The following is a 22,299-nucleotide window of genomic DNA, read 5'->3' as shown; positions in this document are numbered from 1 at the left end:
TTTTTAGAGTTCTTGATTTGTATTGATGTGCCTTTTTCAATCTTGGCAATATTTTTCCTCGTACTCTTCCACAGTTTCCTGCTATTTGCATTTGCCTATTTCACTGTACTATGTACCCCCCCCCCCCCCCCCCCCATGAGGCTCGCCACTCTTTGGCGGGTTCGTGCTTGGCTATCGTGGGCCCCCGATTGTCCTCTGTATCTTGATAAGTGGGCTGTCCGGGAGATTCGGATGAAGGAGAAAGTGCACGCAGGTTGCTGGCTAGTTGGAAATTATGTACCTACAGTACGCTACCTCTTAATCTACGAAGGATGTGGCCGCAGACATGCGACCTCAAATTTAGCACTGCGGTTGTGAAATTGCCCTGTGTCCTGGTAGCATCCTTGTTTCATTCTTCAGCTGTGCAGCATGCCACCAGACTTTCACATCGTGGGCCGAAGTCACGAGCTACACAACCGCAAGGACAGAAAGAGTACTCTCGGAAGACTTCCTACTTCCCTCCAGCGAACCTACATCTGAGTGTTCCTCTCCTAACCGGACAGGCTCGAAGAAGTCAAACAAAGGCAAACGGTCTTCTCCTTCACCAACTCGGAGATCCCCTTTGACGGTGTTGCCATGGGATACCCTTGCCCGGCCGATCTACACGTCACCAGTGTGCACTCCCAACCATTTTGCTGCACTGGACTTGGCAGACCGACGTAGAAGAATGTAGACATGCCTGTAGACATCACGGAGCAGGATCCTCCTGCCTCTGTGCCCTGTAGCAGTGAGTCTTCGAAGGCTGGCACTCGGCAGCTGCCGAGGCAACACCCTTCATTTTTTCCTCGTCATGACTCTTCTCCAATGGAAAGTTTGTGATATTTGATCCAATAAAGAGGATATATGGCTGCTCTTAGCATCAGTGTCCTCGTATTTCCTGCCTTCAGGAAACAAAACTGCATGCTCATGATTGCTTTGAGCTCTCGCATTTCTTACCAGTTCCATTTTGAAAAGTCGGCATTCCATCTCACGGGGAGTCATGCTGCTCGTATGGAATGATGTTCATAATCAACCTATCTCCCTGACTACCTGCCTTCAAGCTGTTGTAGTTCGCCTTTTCCGTTTGTACCGTTTACATCCCTCTGTCATTTGATGTCACCAGGGCAGCTACTTCACCCTTTTCTGCTACTCAGTGCCTTTAATTTGCACCATCTGTCTTGGGTTTCTCCCAGAACCTGTTGGAGACGTGCCCTCTTCGCTGACCACCTTAATCCACTTAACCTTTCCTCTTAACACAGGAGCACCCACGTTCCTTTCAGTCTCCATGTACATCTGTTCTGCACTGCCCAGGTTGCACTTTGTCTCGATTGGTCCATTCTCTCTGACTCATCCGAGCAACCATTTCCCATGTGCGATGCATTTGCTGACTCCTATCCCACCTACGTGCATACCAAAATCACAGCTTCCTAAAGCTGACTGGAGGCTTTACTCCTCCCTGGCAACCTTTGACGAACAACATTTCCCCAGTTGTAATGACCATGTGGAATATCTTAAAATGTTATCCTTACTGCTGCAGAATGTTCAATTCTTCGCAATTCCTCTCTACCTCACCATGTCCTGGTCTTTTGGTGGACTGAGGCATGCCGTGACACAATTCGCACACGGAGACGTGCTCTCCATGTTTTAAACTATCATCCTACGGTGGCAAACTGCATTCATTATAAACAGATGTATGCATAGTGTCGTCACATTCTTTGGGATAGCAAAAAAGCTAGCTGCATTTCATTCACTAGTGCTTTTTACTGTTTCACTCCCTCTTCCACCATTTGGACCAACCTCTGATGGCTCTCTGGGCCCAACATCCATTACCCAATTTCCGGCTGACAGTAGGAGATGTCATCGTGGACCCTGTTGCTATCTCCAACACCTTCGGCCACCATTTTGCGGAGATTTTGAGCTACTCTCACTGTCACCCTGGCTGCCTCCATCGGAAACGAGTGGAGGAGGCTCGAGCAATACCCTTCTCTTCTCTGAATAATGAATGCTACAATGCTGCCTTTAGTATGAAGGAGCTAGACCATGCTCTCACTTCATCCTGATTCTTTGCGCAAGGGCCAGATGATATTCACATTCAGATGTTGCAGCACCTTTCTATTGTCGGCAATATTAACAGGGCCCACCTTCTAGAAAAACAGATTACATTTCTGTGTGCACAAACTTCTACTACAGTCATCACAGCCTCCATAGGCTGTTATTAACTTTCTCTTTAGGCTGAATTTTATTATTCTGCAATTGTACTAACTTCCACTGCATACCTGGTATGGTGGCTAGTGTCTCGCAATTTACTAACCACTTCACAGTATGGCTTTAGAGTGCGGGGTTATGCAGTTGATCATCTCGTCACTTTGTCCACCCATGTCATGAATGGTTTTCTGCAGAAATCCCAGATTGTGGCCATGTTCTTTCACTTGGAGAAAGCCTACAACACCTGCTGCTGGAGGACTGGTATCCTCTGCACTATCTACATGTGGGACTTTCTGGCCACCTGCCCCATTTCCTTCAGGCATTGTTAAAAGGTACATGTAGGTTCTTCCATGTCACACCTTTATCCAGGAAAGCGGTGTGCCTCAGGGTTCTGCCCTGAGCATCATCCTCTTTGCTATCACCATTAACCCTATAATTGCCTGTCTGCCACTGGGCATCTATGGCTCCCTTTTCGTTTACAGTTTTGCCATCTATTGCATTCTCCACAGAAATGTCTCATTGAGCAGCGTCTTAAGTGATGTCTTGATCAAAAATGACTTTAGTTTTTCCACTGACAAAACCATTTGTATGAATTTGTCGTGGCGCAATTGGTTTTTTCCACAGTCTTCACATCTTGGGCCTGTTGCCCTTACGTTCATTTAAACTACGTAATTCCTGGGGGCTCATGCTCGATAGGAAACTATCTTGGTCCTCCCACGTGTCTTACCTGGCAGCCTGCTCTATGTGGTCCCCAGTGTCCTGTGTGTCCTCATTGGTACTTCCTGGGGTACTGATTGAACCACCCTTCTCCATTTGTACCGGTCCCTTGTGTGTTCAAAACTAGACTGTGGGTGTTTTGTTTATGCCTCTGCATGTCCATCCCTCTTACGCCATCTCAATACTATCCATCATTGTGGCATCTGTTTGGCAAAACTACCACTGGCCTACAGCTGTGACTTTCTCCTCAGCAGATATGCATGCTGTTTGTCTGCCATGTGTGGCCACCCATTCTATGACTCCTTTGGTCACAAGTATGGGGCATGTCCCTCTTGTCTGTTATCTGCTGGAGTTTGCTTTCGGCTACTACTCTGGTAGCTACGTGCAGCTTTCCCAATGAGTGTGAACCCTTCACCACCTGAGCTTTGTGCAGCAGCCTGTGTTCACATGGGCCTTAATTCATTTCCAAGGACACTACTCTAGCCTGGCTCAATTGCCTTGTTTCATGAGCTTCGTACGGAATTTTGCAATAGTTCTTTTGTGTGCACAGACAGCTCTTGGACTGACCTTGGTGTCGGGTGTGCCTTCGTCATTGACACGTCTGCTCAGTATTTTCAGTAGAGCTCTCCCATGTGTCAGCACCCCCAGTACACACCTGGCGACACAGGCTTTTCAATTGTCACCTGCTCAGACTCTTTGTGCCCTTCAAAGCATCTGTATGCTGCACACCATCCATTCTTTAGTGCAATGTGTCGAGGAAAGCTGTCACTTGCTCACTCTTGATGGAGCCACTATGATGTTTATGTGGGTTCCTGGTCACACCGGTCTGACAGGAAACAAGGCGGCTGCTGCTGCTGCTGCCGCTGCTGCCAAGGCTGCAGTCCTCGTACCTCATCCCTCAGGTGGTCTGTGTGTTGCCATGTGTCAGCACCTGGTGTCACTTTGGCATCATCAATGGTATTCCCTTCATGAGAACAAGCTCCGTGCTATTAAGCTTCTCCCAGTGGCTTGGAAGACCACCTCTCAGCCCTCTCGCTGTGAGATCATTTTAACTAGGTTGCGTATTGGGCACTGTGTCTTTAGCCATTGTCATTTGTTGAGTGGTGCTCAATCACTTTGTGGACATTGCACCCAAATTTGTACTCTCCGCCATTTCCCAATGGAATGCCCTTTTTTAATTGCTGTTGACTGCATTTTACTTTTTATTCGTCATAGCAATATGGTGAAGGACATTTAAGTTTTAGTTCTGGACCTCCATTTCTCTATGGTGTATTTTATAGATGTTTATCCACGTCCCTGTTTTTAGCTGTCTTCTCTTACATCAGTTGGGATGGGATTGACGTGTACTCGTTTTTAACTTCACTGTCTTCGTGTTCTATAGTTTTGACAGGGGCACATATGACCCTATTGTTTATGTGCCATGAAGCAAAACAAAAGTGTACTATGTAATTGACAATGAAAAGGTCCTTTGTGGAATGTAAATAATTTAAGGAGAATAGTTGGTGCTGAGTTATCTGTTGGCACATAAAGAAAACTGAGAATGTTCCTACCTTTGGGACTAAACCTTCAACATAACATTTGAAAACTAGCAGTGTTTTCAGCCTTCTTAATGTGCCTGCTGACAACTCAGCATCTCAACTGTTATTACCTTTACAGCTTAAATTGTTCACTGTTATGTATGTTATTACTAATTAATTTTATTTGACAACACAAATTACAGCGAAATTCCCTGGCAACTAACTGAGTTCTGTAACAAAAAACAGTGAAGTACACAAGGAGAACACGGCCAAGATTAAAAAAGATATATTAATACAAATTAAGGAATTAAAAAAAAACTTCTTTTTCGAAGCTCAGAACAGACCCATGACCACAACAATGGAATGCTGCACTAACTATAGGTATGCAGTGGAAGTTTGTACAGTTGCAGAATAACAAAATTCAGCCTAAAGAGAAAGTTAATAACAGCCTATGGAGGCTGTGATGACTGTAGTAGAAGTTTGTGCACACAGAAATGTAAACTGTTTTTCTAGAAGGTGGGCCCTGTTAATATTGTAGAATTTAATACTAAACTCAATAATAAACTGATTTACAGAGAATATAAAGAATAATTGCACAGTTTGTGCCATTTACCATTCTAAAGACTCGTCTCGATGTATCGAAGGTGGAGATACTGTTTGTTCACATGAGGAATGCACCTCCATAAGTATCTAGAGTATCAGTGCGCTATCTGGGGTCACCGCTCATAAGTAATTTTAAAAAACCTCACACAGACAGTGGAAAGCTATGGAATTGTTAGGTGCATGGTGTAATGCTCACGTAATGATGATCAGTGACACACTGACCAGGGAACACATGGGACGTCCATTGTTTCTACAATGTTAGCAGTTTGGTTACGTGGGCATGCCACTGAAAATTTTTGGTAGAAAATATGGCCTGGAATTGAAACTGGTAGCTGAATTCAGCATCAGCCAAGGTATTACTGTACTGGAATTTTATTGTTGTTGCTATGCTACATTTAATGACTACTGTAGTGCTAATTCCCATGAACTTGTTTGTGAGTATACAGTAGTGAATCATCTAAAATATGCATTTGGTAAAACTTCACTTACAGGTTATCATTAAATGTGGTGATGTCAGAGTTCGTATTTGGTTATACCACACAGGGCTTGAAATGCGTTGTAGTGAGTAAATAAGTTTACATACAGGTAACATGTGTCCATATCAGCTCCAGTTTAAAGATGTGGTTGTTGCAATTCATGCTGAACTTCTGAAAGACATTGATAGTGGAGATTTCATTTTTATTTTGAAACTGAGGTAATACTTTACTAATATGAAGAAAAAACTCAAATTTGTATGTTTGAAATTTACTGAAGATATAGCAGTGTAACTGATGGATGAACAGAGTAAATGTTCTGTATAACACACATTATTTTTTCTTCCTGTTTACATTTTCTCTTGATACCAACATTTTTTTTTATTTTTAGCATTGACTACACAAGAAGTCACTCATGTCTCAGCACAAGTTCTGTTTCACTGCTGTCTTTGTCATAGTGTTTTCAGCTTCCCCATTAGTACTGCATGTAAGTGTTTTGTTTATGGTATGTCACAGTACAAAAGCCCTCTTTGAGTAAACCAAATTGTATCCTAGAGCTACACTACTTGTTACCTTCAATATTTGTTGACGCTATTGTCTGGGAAGAAAAGATGATGGAAGACATGGGTTGTGTGTTTGATGGTGATGAGAGATTTGTACTGAATATACAAAATGTTGCTGCTGATTGCAGTGTCTTTTGGGCTCCTCTTCAGTCTTCGATTAATAATTATCTCGACAGACTTTTTAAGAACTGAGGAGGGTGCTGTTTTATTAGCAAATTGATCTTTCTCTAGATATATCAGTGTTACAGAAGGATCACATACATTTCTACCTAATGTGTATGCACAAACAGTCACTGAATTTTTGAAAATGTAAGTTCTATTTTTTATGATAATTAACTTACATTTTTCACAAAGCATCCTCCCGTAAAGTTTTACACATGTCAGCAGTCACTGAAAGTTACACAGCATGGCTCTCTGTGAATGTTAATTGCGAAGGCTTCTTAGGGAGAGACAGTCCCTCCTCCTTCTCGAGGCTCAGAGCAATGCTTACTAATGCTTCTGAATATAAGAGCCCTGGATTTGAAAAGTGGTCACAAAATGTTTGTATTTTAGCTGTCCTGTTGGAAAGTGCTGCATTGTGGTGGAATAGGCTGCTTTAGATAGATTAAAATTACATTTTGATTGACAGATGGTATTGACCAGTGAGGGTGACAGCATTTATTGAGAGTTAGTCTACCACATGTTAAATCTTAGAGACTTTCGTACACATCACTAACATTAGTGTAATGTGTACTTATATAGTTGTCATCTTTGCCACTGGAGAGACAACAGATGCCACGGTAGTTGTTGAGACATGCTGTTTCTTTCCACTCATTTATTGAAAGCTGAATAACAGCCAAAGAGAGAGCTTTCAGTCACAGATGGTAAAAGTTGTAAAGTAACAAATAGACTACCGAGCGAGGTGGCGCAGTGGTTAGACACTGGACTCGCATTCGGGAGGACGACGGTTCAATCCCGCATCTGGCCATCCTGATTTAGGTTTTCCGTGATTTCCCTAAATCACTCGAGGCAAATGCCGGGATGGTTCCTCTGAAAGGGCACGGCCGACTTCCTTCCCCATCCTTCCCTAATCCGATGAGACCGATGACCACGCTGTCTGGTCTCCTTCCCCAAACCAACCAACCAACCAACCAACAAATAGACTGTCTCCCATCGGTTTGTCCCCATGTCAGTTCTGAAGTGAAGTGTCCAGATATACTTACATATTTCCTAAAACAGTACAACACTGTTTTAAAAACTGAAGAAATAGTGGTTGAAGAATAATAGTTTTCCTAGTGTGATGAACTATTAAAATTAAACACCACTGATGGATTAGGCCTTAGGTGTGTTCCGACTGGCTGACTGCTGCCTATAACACAGTACAAGGAGCAATTTATGATCATGGGGCAGGGGATCAGCATGTTGCCATTCCCTCCAGTTGTTACTGATTGTAGGTGATGCCCCTGCTGCTTTATTCAAACAGCTCTTCATTCAGTCTCTTGTGTGCTGAGTGGACCCCATACTAGACCTCCCTGCCACAGAAAAATCTGAGGTATTGTTAGTCGAATCAAAGTCCTTTCACACCAAAGACAGCGAAACTAATTGTTAAATTATGGAGGCAGTCTTTGCATTTAACTACAAAACATTTTAAGCAGTGCACTGAAATCTCTGGTACCTGGGGGATAATGTATAAGTCACGAATCGTGAAGCCATCAGTTCGATTCTTACCAGAAGTATTTTATTTCATACTTGATTTTTCATATTTTTAGGAGTTTTGAAGAAGTTACTTTCATGTCTGTCTGTGTTATACAAATTTTGCAGTTGACTTTAAACTATCTTCCCGATAAGCTAGAGACTTGAAACTTTCAGCAGAGCACAGAACTGGATGACGACAATGCAGTATTAACCTGCGTTCTTGCATAGTGTATGGTGAACAGTACTATGTGTACCACAGGCATTTCCTGTTCATCACAAATGGTTTGCAGCAAGGTTAACTGCTGCAAGCCTGTGTGTGAGCTCAAATCTCTAATATTTACCTTCAGTCTTATCGAGGGATATACTAGGGGAGACGCATTATATTGGTTGGCTCAGTTGAAGAGAAATGGAAATAAACCTGAAATTCTCCATATATCAGTGTTGTAATCTGGTCAAAATCTATGAAAAGTTTCACACCCAGGAGACTAAAAAGCAGAAGATAGTTATTTAAATAAAAATAAATTTTTAATAAATCACATTTTTAAATTGTAGTTAAAGTATAAAATAATTTCTCTTAGCCCCATACGGATTCCTAACACCATACAGATAGTAATGAAAATTTTGTGATCGTGAATTTTTAATAGGTATGAAAATACTTGTAAGACTTAAATAAAAAAGTGGCACACATCAATAAATAAAACTAAGGATATGAATTACTCATCCATCAGTTATGTACCTATGGAGAAACATTGCTGTTGGAGCACAGAAAGATGGATATATTCCTGTTTAAACGATTCTGAAAAGTAGGGCACCACCTGCCTTATTCTACCTTCCTCAGCAAGTTCAAAAATTTTCGACAAAGTTTTCTTTTGTGTATGTATTCATCTCTTTTTAACATGCAACTCACTTCTCTCTGACAAGCTCCCCTAACTGTAAATCGCTCACACCCACTAGTCCATAGCTATGTCACTCACACTCATCCACTCCCTATTGCTTCTTCTCAATAACTCATTCAGCCCAACTCGTTGTCATTATCTCTTTATGTATTTCTGACTGTCCTATTACTGTCTCCTCTCTCATTGTCTCCTCCTTACATCTACTATGTCATTAATTTCTTCCCACTTATGCTCTCTCTTCTCACTGTTACTATTTCTTCCTCATTGTTATTGTCATATATTCTCTCATTAACACTGGCTCTCACCTGCTTCCACTTTCTCCTTCTCTTTATTCCCTTCCCACTGACACTTTCCTTCACCCTTTCTCTTGCACTCTGTCATTGTTGACTACATTCCACTTCCACTGTGTCCCTCTCATTCTCACTACCATTGTCTCCTGCACTCATTCTATACCACAACCACTATCTACTATCTTCTAGTACTTATTCTTCTCTCTCTCTCTCTCTCTCTCTCTCTCTCTCTCTCTCTCTCTCTCTCCCCCCCCCCCCCCCCCCTCTGTCAGCATAAAAAAGAAAGCCAAAACCTTTGGAAAATTTTTTAATGTACCTGAGGAACGTACATTGAAATACCAGGTACTCCACGGTTCAGTCAGTCTTTTTTAAAGAGGAGCGTATTTTCCTGTTTTGTGCTGAGATATGAGTATTTTTTCACTCGTTGCCTTCTATTCACTGCTACAGCAGGGCAGGTCTCTCATATGAAAGGAACTGTATGGGTCAATAAAATATTGATAGGTGACTGATATGAAATTGGAATAACGCAAAACCAATTTATGCCTCAGACCAGATTTTGTGTGTACAAAAATTTTGCATGTGTTTCATTATTAAAACATGGGATTCCCAGAATCCTACTGATTATAATGGAGACACATTAGAACATACTTCTCTGTGCTTCGTTGCTTTATAAACTACGTTTTCACATCATACTAGATATTACATATGTATTCTACATGTACAGGTTGGCTATCTTTGAACCTCTATATCTCAGAAATGGATAATGATAGCAAGAAAACTTTAAAGGTTTTTGGAGATAAAGATTTTGCAAATATATCTTAAAAATTACACCCATTTGCTGTGCATAATCTGTGACTTGGTTTTGGTATCCAGAATCTGTGTTCCTTGATTATGGATAAATATTTTAGAAAATGGGAAGATCACACTTCTAAATAAATTTCTAGTGAATATACTGGTAAAATTTGAGCAGTTTGCAATGGTTGGTTATTCAGCTAACTAATGCTGCTGACAAAAAATGGTGAAAAATGCTTTTTTGGGTTTTCTCAGGAACCGCCCACAAACTAAACGGTGCTTCTGTAAGCCCCGAATGGTCCACTGTGGACCATATCTAATGCAAGCAGTTAGTAATCTGTGCAGGGAAAGAGAGAGATTATTTATACATTTTAATCAGATTTAAAAAATGAGGTATATTAAGATTTTAATTTTATTTGAATAATTATTTTGTACCAAATTTCAATTTATTATATTCATGAGATTAGGTATTAAAAAAATATCATATTTTTATTAACTAGTTATATAGTACTTGTTAACCAACATACCACTTTAATAATTACAGAATTTAAATAAATGTGTTTTATGTTACCACTAGTGACAATCAAACCAATGACTTTGTGATTACTAAACTTATACACTACTCTCTCTTAATTGTAATTTCATTTAGTGACTCGAAATGTTTTCAGCTCTACATCACTATAACCTTTAAATCTTCAAAGGTGATTTCTTAGAGTTTTTGAAAACTGTGTTGTACTGCTTTATGAAATTGGTGTCTAGGGACTTCTCTTAAAATCTTGTAAGAATGAATAAGAGGATAGAGCCGTTGGTAGAATATGAACACAAACTGATCGGTGCCATGTGCCAGATTGTGAATATGTTAACATATTATTAATAGCAACAGTTAAGACTGCTATTTTTTGAGTGCAAACAATAAATAATGAAATGTGAACTGCAGTTTTTACTGTAACTTACTTCTGCATCACATTAGATAGATACATGAACAAGACAAATTCAGCACAGTGCTCTAGGGTGGCATTGGTGTGTATACCTTCAGTAGGTGTAAAACCTAATTTTGTTGTATGATGCATATTCACAGAGCTTCTTGCAAACCTACTTCACTTTTCCACATACTCGCTGTTAACTTCTAAGGAAAATAACATTGCACTAGTTTCACCAACCCGTCTGCATAGGAATGCCTGCTGGTATTTTATCACTTAACACCAGTCTAGAGTTAGTCTTCCCAACACTGATCAGAAAGACATTATTTCAAGTGGAATATCAGGTTATTATCAGAGGTGATATGGTTGGGTCTGTAGGGTGGATGGTTGTGAAGTTTCCAGCTGAAATGCTGTATTTTATCCTTATTGGGAATATTATGTGGAAACATGTTGTGGAAGTTGGACTGTCTTCTACAACAGGTTCCTGCATTATTGGTTTTGGATGGTAGTCTCGGTTTGGTGAGCATTTTGCAGTTACTGTAATTATGAAGTGTATTACAGGACAGTACTTCACACAAGCAACTGTTTTCCAACTATAAACAAGAGCTCTTCTCAAGCAAGTTCATGTAGAGATCACCGGTTAACCCTTTTAACACTAGATTAAAAATAATTGAAACCTTGACACTAGATTAAAAATAACTAAAACCTTAACACTAGATTAAAAATAATTGAAACCTTAAAGCACAGTGATGAACAAATATGTCGTAACCATTTCTCAGTGTATGTAATTTTTTCTCAAAATATAATTTGTGTTGAGTAAATTGTTCAAAATCTACTTAATTGTCTATAGAATGGATACATATTTTAAGGGATAAATTTTAGCTTTTAGAGTGAAAGGTAATTTGCAACAGGAAAGAAGAAAAATTGGCTGTATATTATATAGTTGTCTCTGGCAGTGATACGATTTATTTACATAGAAAAAATAGTGTGATGTGTATTTTATACTAAATATAAGATGAATACACAATACAAACAGCTCCATACTATCCTCTAAAAACTTCTGGACATACAGTATATCGGCTTGTTCAGATTTGATGTTTGATATTTCTACATGTTGTAGTCCTGTTAATGATAGTTAAAAGAATCACAGACATTGCTTACATAAACACAATGTTTTGTGTGTGTGTGGTTTGGTGACCATGTTTGTAACTAATAAAATTACTTGTCCTATTAGTAAATATTAAATGTGAAAATTCAGTGTTCTTAATTTTTAATTTTGTTTCTTTATGCTTTTAGATCACTTATCCAAGTTTGAGTTTTCCAAATAACAGAAATGTTTCAAATTTGAATTATATGTAAGGTGTAAGGCTAAAGTTTCAATATTTTGTGTGGTTGAAGGCACAAGTTTTAATCCTGTTCGGATGTAGAATTCATACCTCTCAGGGATGCTAAAGTCTTCAGGTCTTAACTGTGTCCTTAATGTCCCACATCTAACTGCATGATACTGATGACCGTCGTTATGCACTGTGTGCCCTTTACTTAGAATGGTAGCTTTGTGGTGAGTGGTTTGGTGGAAATTCTCTAACTGTGCACAAAGTTTGGTGGAATGATTTCACAACTATAACAAGGGATGGACGGGTACTTTAAAAGAACCAGTATTGTGAAATGTAAATACAAACTGACAGCATTAGTTTGAGAAATTGTGGAAATATGACTTAATTCTTTAGTGAAAATGTGTAATGTTGAAATAACTCATTCCTATTAGAATAATTAAAATCCTAAATGTTCCAATGGAAAATTTGGACCCAGTTGCTACAGTTAGCTCTTCATACATATTGGCTACATATGTATAAATGTGTAGAGGTTTATGATGTTTAATTTTGATTGTTACTTGGAGATAAAACTATTGTGCATACGAATGTGATGTGTCATTTAGAGTGAATATTAACATAACTGATTTTTAATACATTATCTATACAACCTGTGTAATTTTTTTAGTTGCTAGCTGTAATTATTTTTTTGCCCATCTGAATTGTAATCTGTACTGATGTTTCCTAAATAATTACCTATTAAAATAGCTTTGAGAAAACTTATTTTTTACAGAGCAGCTGGCCTGTTATATTGAAGTAAGTAAAGTCATAGGCCACGTTTGCCCATCACTTGCACCTCAATTTTATTTTCTGTGCTAGAAAGTGTGAAGTGTCCAGCTGTTATTTTTCCGTGGAGTGTGTGAACCTTCAAGCTGTTGAGTTCATAAGATGCTGAGCAGCATGGGTGTAATTCCATTAAGACAGGAAATTTGGTTTGTGACTACTAAGTTGCATAATTTAAACATTTGTCTTAATAGCTTTGTGGTGCATCTATCTGTCTTGTTGTGCATCAATTGGATTTTGCGATGTTTGCACATAGTATGTTGTGTGGAAAGTGTTTTCAGTGATACCTTCTGTAGCTCCTGAGTGCACTCAAAAAGTATTTCCTAACATTGTCCTGAATACAAGTTCAGTGGTGGTGTTTTAGGTGCAAAAGGAACAGAAAGAAAAAAGGAGCATGGTTGCATGCTGAGACACTTAAGTCAGATTTAAATCAATTTAATATCTAAAATAACCTTTTACCAGTGCTCAGTTTTTTATTGGAGTCTTTCGTCACATGCTGATGGTATTGTTCTGTTAGCTGACGATGAAAACGAATTAAAAACTCTGGTAGCACAATGAATAAATGCTGTGAAAGTTACGGGTCTTCAGATAAAATCAGGTGAAACAATGTACTTCAGAACTTCTTGCCGCCCAGCAAACAGTAATGCACTTCATATTAGCGACACAACTTTTGGACAGACAGACAAATTGACGTTGGCACTCTGCTACCCTCTGATAACTCTATAAAAGATGAAATAGAATCAAGAATTCAAAAGGTTAACTGATGACACTATGTTCATATGGCAGTCCTCAAAATCAGCTTTCTAGGAAATTGCACATGTAGAAACCATTAATTGAATCGGTTTTTAACTTTCATATCTGAAATCTGAAGATGAATAAATAAATAATAGCAAAAATTGAAGCCAAAAGATGGCAATGAATAGGGCATGTCATTAATGCACCACCATCCAGGACTATCGGGATATTTACTAGTTTCTGGTATTGGCAGACGACTTGTTGAACGTCTGTGTAAAAGCTACTTTGACAATACTCAAAGGGAACAATTAAAACAGAGTAGAAACAGGAATGTTATTTTTGAGGCCCCAGCAAAGTGTTCAAATGTTGTTCATTATACAGAAAAGAACCTTTGTAACTTGCGAAGCTTAATAATAATAATAATAATAATAATAATAATAATAATAATAATAATAATAATAATAATAATAATAATAAACCCCGTGGAGGCCCGGGAAAAGAATAGGCCTCCGGTATGTTCTGCTAGTCGTAAAAGGCGATGAAAAGAACAAACCACTAATAGGGCTAACCCCCCTTTTAGTGTAATTAGTTGGTTCAGGACAGAACTAAAGAAGCCTCGGACAAGCGCCGTCATGGTCGGGGACGACGCTTGAACCCTCTGCTCGCCCACAATGGTAACGACACTGCTAGCCAACTGGAAAATGATTTAAATCCAAATAGAGGTGTTTTGCAGGATATGCTTCCTGCAACCACCCTAGAAGGAAAACAAAGACAGAGGATGACATGGTCAGATGAAGTTAATCGACACTTCATGTTCTGTTATTACCAAGCAACAAACCTAGGAACCAACACAACTGGATACAGATCACAAGTATACACAACATTTATTACCAGATACCCAGAATTAAAATTTTTAACAGAACAACGACTAGCTGATCAGATCCGTGTAATAATAAAAAATAACAGGATACCCCAGTCAGAATTAGAAAACATCAAACAACAAGTACAACAAATACTGGAACAAAATAATGTGCAATCAGAAGAAGAAAATACAGTAATGGACTCAAACATCCCAGAGCAAAAAAAACGAAGAACAACACGCATCAATTAAACAATCAGAGGAAAACGAAATCTTAAGACAGCCACCAGAACAAGCACAAATAGAACACGAAGTAACACACATGTTAGATATAGAAGAAAAATTTCAGCTGACACATATAGAATACAAAGACACAAATACAGACATTAGACCATTCTTGCAAACCCACAAGTCGAAACAACAATAAAAACTATCAACACAATCATACACAACAAAATAAATGAAAACACTACTATGGAAGAGTTACAACTACTGGTTTATATAGGAGCACTCACTACACTAAATATACACACTAGGCAAAGATCAGAACCAACCAACACACAGAAGAAACCCACAAAACCAGCATGGCAACACAGGCTACAGATCAGAATAGAAAAACTGAGAAAGGACATCGGACAGCTAACACAATTTATAAGAAATGAAATGTCAGAAAAAAAAACGAAAAAGGTTTGGTAAAATCTCACAACAAGAAGCGATAGAGCAATTAGATGAAAAGAAGCAGAAATTACAAGCATTGGCCAAACGACTTAGAAGATACAAAAAAAGTGAAAATAGAAGGAAACAAAACCGAACATTCAACACAAACCAAAAGAAATTTTACCAGACAATAGATAACACACACATTAAAATAGACAATCCACCAAACATAACAGACATGGAACACTTCTGGAGCAACATATGGTCAAACCCGGTACAACATAACAGGCATGCACGGTGGATACAAGCAGAAACAGATACGTACAAGATGATACCACAAATGCCTGAAGTGATAATTTTGCAACATGAAGTCACCCAAGCAATTAATTCTACTCACAATTGGAAAGCCTCTGGAAAAGATAAAATAGCAAATTTCTGGCTGAAGAAATTCACCTCAACACATTCACATCTAACTAAATTATTTAACAGTTACATTGCAGACCCATACACATTCCTTGATACACTTACACATGGAATAACTTATCTGAAACCTAAAGATCAAGCAGACACAGCAAACCCAGCTAAATATCACCCCATAACATGCCTACCAACAATATACAAAATATTAACTTCAGTCATTACACAGAAATTAGACACATACAACACAGAACAAAATTATAAATGAAGAACAAAAAGGCTGTTGCAAAGGAGCACGAGGATGTAAAGAGCAACTGATAATAGATGCAGAGGTGACATATCAAGCTAAAACTAAACAAAGGTCGCTACACTACGCATACATTGATTACCAAAAAGCTTTTGATAGTGTACCCCCACTCATGGTTACTACAAATATTGGAAATATACAAAGTAGAGCCTAAATTGATACAGTTCCTAAACATAGTAATGAAAAACTGGAAAACCACACTTAATATCCAAACAAATTCAAATAACATCACAGCCAATACAGATAAAGCGTGGAATATACCAAGGACACTCGTTAAGTCCTTTCTGGTTCTGCCTTGCTCTGAACCCACTGTCCAACATGCTAAATAATACAAATTATGGATATAATATTACTGGAATATACCAACACAAAATCACACATTTGCTATACATGGATGATCTAAAACTACTGGCAGCAACAAATCAACTCAACCAATTACTAAAGATAACACAAGTATTCAGCAATGATATAAATATGGCTTTTGGAACAGACAAATGTAAGAAAAATAGCATAGTCAAGGGAAAACACACTAAACAAGAAGATTACATATTGGATAACCACAGCGACTGCATAGAAGCGATGGAAAAAGCGGATGCCTATAAATATCTAGGATACAGACAAAAAATAGGAATAGATAAAACAAATGTTAAAGAAGAACTAAAAGAAAAATATAGACAAAGACTAACAAAAATACTGAAAACAGAATTGACAGCAGGAAACAAGACAAAAGCTATAAATACTTATGCATACCAATATTGACCTACTCATTTGGAGTAGTGAAATGGAGTAACACAGACCTAGAAGCACTCAATACACTTAAATGATCACAATGCCACAAATATAGAGTACATCACATACATTCAGCAACAGAAAGATTCACATAAGCAGAAAGGAAGCAGAAAGGAAGGAGGAAGGGGATTTATCGACATAAAAAACCTACATTATGGACAAAAAATATATCTAAAAACAATGATGATGTGACTTACCAAACGAAAGCGCTGGCATATCGATAGACACACAAACATACACACAAAATTCTAGCTTTCGCAAACAACGGTTGCCTCGTCAGGAAAGAGGCAACCGTTGGTTGCGAAAGCTAGAATTTTGTGTGTATGTTTGTGTTCGTTTGTGTGTCTATCGACGTGCCAGCGCTTTCGTTTGGAAAGTCACATCATCTTTGTTTTTAGATATATTTTTTTCCCCACGTGGAATGTTTCCTTCTATTATATTCTACATTATGGACAGGTAGACAATCTAAGAAAATTCTTTATAGAACGAGCAGAAACTAGCAAAATACACAAAGCAATCACTCATATAAATACATCGGCTACACCGTTGCAATTTCATAACCACTTCTAGAGCCCTTTAGATCACATAACATCAACAGATACAAAGAAAGTAAATTGGAAAAAGAAAACACTATATGGCAAGCACCTGTATCATCTAACACACCCACACATCGATCAAGACGCATCCAACACATGGCTAAGAAAAGGCAATATATACAGTGAGATGGAAGGATTCATGACTGCAATACAGGATCAAACAAACACCATATATTACAGCAAGCATATTATTAAAGATCCCAATACCACAACAGATAAATGCAGACTTTGCAAACAACAAATAGAAACAGTAGATCACATCACAAGCGGATGTACAATACTAGCAAATACAGAATACCCCAGAAGACATGACAATGTAGCAAAAATAATACATCAACAACTTGCCATGCAACATAAACTAATAAAACAACACGTTCCCACATACAAGTACGCACCACAAAATGTACTGGAGAATGATGAATACAAATTATACTGGAACAGAACCATTATAACAGATAAAACACCACCACATAACAAACCTGACACCATACTCACCAATAAAAAGAAGAAATTAACACAACTAATCGAATTATCCATACCCAATACAACAAATATACAGAAGAAAACAGGAGAAAAAATTGAAAAATACATCCAACTGGCTGAGGAAGTCAGACATGTGGCATCAGGATCAAGTTGACATCATACCAATTATACTATCAACTGCAGGAGTCATACCACACAATATCCACCAGTACATCAATGCAATACAGCTACATCCAAACATATATATACAACTACAGAAATCTTTAATTATTCATACATGTTCAACAACCCGAAAGTTCCTAAATGCAATGTAACACATACCATACAGTTAAGAGTCACGCTTGATCAAGGTCTGCGTCACTTTCCATTTTTAACCAGACATAACGTCTGAGACAAGAAAGAGAAATAATAATAATAATAATAATAATAATAATAATAATAATAATAATAATAATAATAATAATAGTACTGTCACTGTAGTCACTGACACTGTGATTATTGACCTTACAGAAAATTGTCGTCCCCCCCCCCCCCCCCCCCCCAACCTTTGTGGAAAATTTGTCAGGTTACCAAAAAATGTAGAAAAGTAGAATACATCAGACAACTGTCTGTGGGTGCAGAAAAACTTGGGATGACAAATAATGGCAGTTATACTCGAGCAAGAATGAATGATGGTAATATGAATAAGTTGAGCGCTTTAAGATGGAGAGAATGACAGTGGATTGGCTACATTAGGAGGGGGGGAAGGGAATGGAAAGCAGTAAGGGAAATGACTGGTCATCTTTTTAATTTTGAATGAAGTGATATGGTACTAATAAACAGATGACATGTATCTGAAAACTATGGAATTCAAATCATATTGGCAGGTCCTATTTAGGCAAATGTTGGAAATTCAAGCAAATCTTCTACATTGTTCTGAAGTTCTGATAGATGTCTGTAATGAGGTCAAAAGAACTGCAGAGCTGGTTATAAAACAGCACAAGACTTGAAGCTGTGGATTCTTCCCATGGAAACAGTGTGTTCAAGCATTTAAGCCCTTTTGACAGGAGAGATGTTGGTGACAAATTCTGTTTGGTACAGTCGAAACTTCCTTTTTTTGAAAGGTCACCTTACACACAGCACCAAAACACTTTTGATTGTTTTCTGTCTGTGTGTAATTGCCTACGTATTTTGTGCTTTGCTAAAATATAAAGTCATCGTGCGTTTCCAATGAGTGTGATGTTGCTGTAGCACTGAAGTGTAATTTCTCTCTCATTCATTAGCTTAGCAGTAAGCATTGTCTGAAAATGGTGTTGCTGGTGGATCACCAGAATATTACAACGTTTCACTGACCCTCTCTACTTGAGTTAGAAGAGCTTAATCTGTTTATCAATATTTCATTGGGTTGCGAAAAGGCTAGAAAATTTGGAGAAATGGTAAGAAACAGTTGCCAGAGTCGAGGAAAGTCAGCTGGAAGGGTAATTTCCACAAATGCAGGAGAATTAAAGTTGGAAGACCTAATGGAAACAATGATATTATATCAGATATAGATTTAGTTAATAATTCACAGTAAAAAGGTTGTTGGCATAGATTGTAGTAAATTATGTGGTTCAGTACTCCATGAAAAGATAATGTTGTGGCCCAAAAAATTTATTCTACGAAGCTGATTGAGTACCCTGCAAACAAAAAACGACAGCACTAGTCATTGATCTAATTAGTAACTTGAATTAATGGCTAATTAAACAGCTGGTTGAAGGTTAATTGCACAGGTTTGTTGGAAATGTAGATGGTGCAGGTGGTAGTAAATTTCTGTGGTACATTTAGGATCTGTCTTAAACTGCTGTTAGTATGTCCATTGTAGGTGAAATATCGGTAATAATTTATTGGAATTTATACTAGCTTCAGCACTTTCTCTGCAGCAAAATGATAGACTAATACATCAGAGATTGTCTGAATGGATAATGTGTGTGCTGAAGTTTCTCATTTATTTTCATGTGCTTAATTATCTTGTGGGGAGTATTTATATAAATATAAATTTTCTAAATGATAGGTGGTGATTAACAGTGCTGATAGTATGATGAAAACAATTGGTTACTTGCCTCACAGTCATATTTGAATTGTATGTGTCTGTTTGCCTTGCTGATGTTCCTCTACAACCTCCTGTTTTTGTCAGATGTTCTGGTCTTTGTTGTAAATGCATCAGTTGCTTTATGTTAGAGGTTTTTTATTTGATGTCCAAAAATTCCAGTACTGCTTAAGTTTCGGTGTATTCATATATTTCTGTAATCATTATCGTAAGAACAGTGTCATGTAATAGATGCCTGTGAGAGTAGCATTATGGACTAAATCAAAAACTGCCTTAGTGACTGCATCCGTGAAATTTTAGAAAGCTACAGTAGTATGTAGTTATGCTCTAAATCTGTAGGCAATATTAGTTATCCAGCAGGTGTAAGGCCCAAATTCTGTAATGTGTGTTTTAAGTTTTCTGTATAGCCTCCATCTTGGTCACTATATCCCCATTGAATTTGTTGGTTGCGTGGATCAGCAGTGTAGATACAGCATTCAGGTTATATTCTCCCACCTAGCCATGTAGTAATTCCTTATCTTTGTTGTAAGTTGGTATATAAACATCTTACCTCCCCTTCTGATATTTAGCTGAATGTAATTTTGTTTTGGACAGTAGTGTACAGTATATTAAGTTGTTCTTACTTTCAGGATTGCCATTTCAAGCCTTCAGTGTGGATTTTTAATTGGTAGCTAGGATGCCAGTGGCAGAGATATTTGTCTTATTTGCCTTCCAGAAAGCAGCATGTTCTCTTCCTCTTCACAAGTGCCATTCATCACACTGGACACTCGGCTTCAATGTAAAACTTAATGGGTCCTAATGTTAGTTGAAAGACAGAATCTTGTTGAATGGCAAGAACTTTTGTAGAAGAAATTTTGTACACTTTCTCTCTATACGGAAACTGTGAAGTTAACTAATAATCTCTAAATTTACAGTTTCAAATTTCATTTGTCTGGTATGTAGCTGGGTGATGTGCACAGAATTCTTTATATTCTTGACATGTAAACAGATGTGAAATCATTGTGATAAGTAAAATTCTACGTTTTAAGAATTCAATGTAGGTTGTTACTGGGAATGGTGGTGGGAGCGTAGTAACTGTATCAGTGAGGTGAGCTGTTGTTGAAAAATGTTCTAACCGTTTGAAATTAAAGGTATGAATGCTTGCTGAAACTGTTATAAATTTTACATTTGAGAACTGTTCTGCTTTTTTAAATAAAATTATGTACTTTAGCAGAGAAACTGCTGTTCTTGGCAGAGAAATACTCCTGTAAAAAAATAAATGGACCAGTATGTTTTTGTAATTCCATGATTGTTGCATTGGAATTAGATTTGTTGTTGTTATAGTGGGTGTTGGGTTGTAATGTAGTCCCAGATTTTCCATCCTAACTTTAAAGACTGTCACTCTGTAGCTTACTGTAGAATTATTGCTACTTGTTTGTTTTGTAGGTTTTGTCTTGGTATAGTCTGTCCTCTCCAGTGTGTCGTATTTTGAGATTGTAGTGTAATGCATTGTGCATGGTTATCACTGTTCTTGTCATCTCTGCCTTTCCACAGCATTTTAAATCGAGCCACATTCCAACTTGGACTGCAGAAAGTTGGCTACTTAATGGTTTTGCATGAAATAAGACGCTGGTTTTTAGCTTGGAAGTAACTGAAGGTTAACAGTAGAAAATATCAATAGAAGACTGTCATGATGAAATGCTCTCATCTTAAAATAGGTAATTTTATCCTCAGTTGGATCTGGAGTAGAAGCTGCAACTGTTTTGTGTTGATTCTGTGCCAGATTCTCATTTTTATAAATATGTAGGCTTCATTAAAATCCTCCTCATGTGCTGCCACATTGTCTTACAAAATCCATAAAATACTAAAAAAAACTGAAATAACTGATGCATTATCTGTACCCTGAGGAAGTGCACTACAATAAAACTGACACATTCGTTATTTTAGTATGTGTTGTGCCTCAAATTCATTTGAGAACTGATCAACACACTTAATGTAACTTTCAGTAAAATGTTTTTTTTGTTTTATATCACTTGAAGTGCACATTAGACTTCAGAACTATTTACTGTACACATTAGGTTGTAAAGTTTGTTTCTATAGGAAGCCACACTCTGGAAAGGATAAGAGTTAAATTATTTTACTAACTCACATTTTTAAGACTTTGGCCAGTTAAATATACATGTATCTTTTATTCAAATCATTCTATAAAAAAGGGAGAAAGTTTGGCAGTAATTATTAAATGGCTGATTCCTTTTACAGTTGTAGTAAAATTTTTCCAAAACCTGAACTCGTGAAAGCAATCCAGTAGTATTAACTGTAAGGTTATAAATTTTGATAACTGATACTGTTTTCATGATCATACGGATTGAAAAATCCATTATCTTCAAATATATTTTGTGTAGTGGCCCAGTAGTTATTATTGCAGGATGTGTTTGCTGCCTTAGCTTTAGCCAGGCAGTAGAATTGTCAGTATAGGTAGACACCTGAAAAGGTCTCGTATCAGTCTTGCTGGAATAAAATCAGAAATTGGATGTTTGTGACATGTTCACTATTCTGAAATGGTGTTTAACTTAGTGACTTTGTCACAGATG

At 37.8% G+C, this 22,299-nt stretch overlaps 1 protein-coding gene across 4 annotated transcripts in view; it reads left to right on the top strand.

The window, feature by feature from the left end:
* Window positions 1–22,299, top strand: part of LOC126215350 (V-type proton ATPase 116 kDa subunit a 1) — a 124,967-nt gene that overhangs the window by 37,991 nt on the left and 64,677 nt on the right. Inside the window, exon 4 of one of the 4 annotated variants that reach the window (XM_049942039.1) lies at window positions 12,772–12,794. The exons of the other annotated variants lie outside the window; for them this stretch is intronic. Within the exon in view, the coding sequence (XP_049797996.1) occupies window positions 12,772–12,794 (23 nt within the window). The remainder of the gene's footprint in view (window positions 1–12,771; window positions 12,795–22,299) is intronic. 4 annotated transcript variants of the gene reach the window in all.

This window comes from Schistocerca nitens, chromosome 12, assembly GCF_023898315.1.
Source record: "Schistocerca nitens isolate TAMUIC-IGC-003100 chromosome 12, iqSchNite1.1, whole genome shotgun sequence".
Classification (NCBI taxonomy): Eukaryota; Metazoa; Arthropoda; class Insecta; order Orthoptera; family Acrididae; genus Schistocerca; species Schistocerca nitens.
Note: the sequence above shows the minus strand (reverse complement) of the source record. Positions and strands in the feature narration are given on the sequence as shown.